Raw genomic sequence first — 1,810 nt, 5'->3', positions numbered from 1 at the left:
CTGCGCTTTTCCAGCAACACATTTTCAGCTCTGATCTCCAGCATCTGTAGACCTCACTTTCTCCCCAACCAAATCTATCAATCTCTGCTTTAAATTTAATAACTGATCTGGGATCAATTGCTTTTTGTTAGAATTTAAAATATATTTTTGTATAAAAGTGTAATCTTTTGAAATGTCTGGCTTTAATTTTTAGATTGTGCCCTAAGTGCTAGACTTCCCAATTATTGCATATTTCTGTCCATCCTATTTGTTTCCCTTAAATCTTTAAACTTTGATCAAATAAACCTTAATATTAAAGTTCAGGGAATGCAAGCCTTATTGTTTGATCTCCTCTTGGAATTTAGCCTTTAGTGTCCAGATATAACTGAAATTTGCACTGCAATTCCTCCAAATGTATCCTTTGAGATTTTGATGTTCAGAACTGCTCACAGCACTCCAGATGCAGTCTAAAGCATGATTTTTCTCACCTTGTATTCAAACTTTCTAAAGGCTAACATTCTATTTGTCTTTTTGATTACATTTTGCATTTAGGTGTGACATTTTAATGGTCAAGGTAACTGGACTGCCAAGTCTTTGTCACCGATGCAAACTTTTTAATGCATTAAATTAATCTGTACAGAAACTTGTGACAACATTTTAAGTGAGAATGAAGCATTGACAATAAAAGAATTTGGAGGAATTTGAACAGTGAACATATTTTTGAAAGTAGTTAATTATTTGCCCTGAAGGGTGAACGTTGTGGGCCATGACCTGGTCTATGGGTTAACAATCTGGTCGTGTCACTTGTGCTACAGGTTGAAAGTTTGACAGCAGCTAGGAATGCTTCGAAGTCTGGCACAGAGCCTTCTGATGCCATTCGAGTAGTTAATGCTGTGTTAACACAAATCGACCAGATCAAAAGGTAAGTTTCTTTTTAAATTGTACTAGCTCTTTCTATATAGCAGATTTAGTTTGGGGCTGTTTTCCCTGGAGCGTCTAAGGCTGAGGGGTGACCTTATAGAGGTTTACAAAATTGAGGGGCATGGAGGGGTCAGAGTGCAGAATAAAGGGCATAGGTTTAGGGTGAGAGGGGAAAGATGTAAAAGACACCTACGGGGCAACGTTTTCACACACAGGGTGGTACGTGTATGGAATGAGCTGCCAGAGGAAGTGGTGGAGGCTGGTACAATTGCAACATTTAAGAGGCATTTGGATGGGTATATGAATAGGAAGGGTTTGGAGGGATCTGGGCCGGGTGCTGGCAGGTGGGACTAGATTGGGTTGGGATATCTGGTCGGCGTGGACAGGTTGGACGGAAGGGTCTGTTTCCATGCTGTACATCTGTGACTCTAATCTTTGTTTTGTCAAGACTGATCTCTGGATCTCTTGTATAGTCCTGTGGATTTTGACATTAGTTGGCCTTATACCATCAACTTTTTATTTGCTCCTAGCAGTTGTGCACTTTGCCACATATTGATCATTGTTTTGCAATTCAAAAATAGCAATTGCTGCCTGCCTAGTGGTTAAAGATTCTGGATCAATGGTGCTGGAAGAGCACAGCAGTTCAGGCAGCATCGAGGAGCTTCAGCAAAATCGACGTTTCAGCAAAAGCCCTTCATCAGGAATAAAGGCAGAGAGCCTGAAGCGTGGAGAGATAAGCTAGGGAAGGGTGGGGGTGGGGAGAGAGTAGCATAGAGTACAATGGGTGAGTGGGGGAGGAGATGAAGGTGATAGGTCAGGGAGGAGAGGGTGGAGTGGATAGGTGGAAAAGGAGCAAGGCAGGTCGGACGAGTCCGGACAAGACAAGGGGACTGGAAGTTTGAAACTAGGA

At 41.8% G+C, this 1,810-nt stretch overlaps 1 protein-coding gene across 6 annotated transcripts in view; it reads left to right on the top strand.

The window, feature by feature from the left end:
- Positions 1-1,810, top strand: part of trip13 (thyroid hormone receptor interactor 13) — a 41,020-nt gene that overhangs the window by 20,353 nt on the left and 18,857 nt on the right. For 5 of the 6 annotated variants that reach the window (XM_043719335.1, XM_043719337.1, XM_043719336.1 and 2 more), the window contains one exon: positions 795-901. In XM_043719335.1, the coding sequence (XP_043575270.1) occupies positions 795-901 (107 nt within the window). Of the gene's footprint in view, positions 1-794; positions 906-1,810 lie in introns of those variants that run through there. The other variant, XM_043719339.1, reaches the window with a different exon arrangement.

The sequence above is a fragment of the Chiloscyllium plagiosum genome, chromosome 29 (assembly GCF_004010195.1).
Source record: "Chiloscyllium plagiosum isolate BGI_BamShark_2017 chromosome 29, ASM401019v2, whole genome shotgun sequence".
Classification (NCBI taxonomy): Eukaryota; Metazoa; Chordata; class Chondrichthyes; order Orectolobiformes; family Hemiscylliidae; genus Chiloscyllium; species Chiloscyllium plagiosum.
Note: the sequence above shows the minus strand (reverse complement) of the source record. Positions and strands in the feature narration are given on the sequence as shown.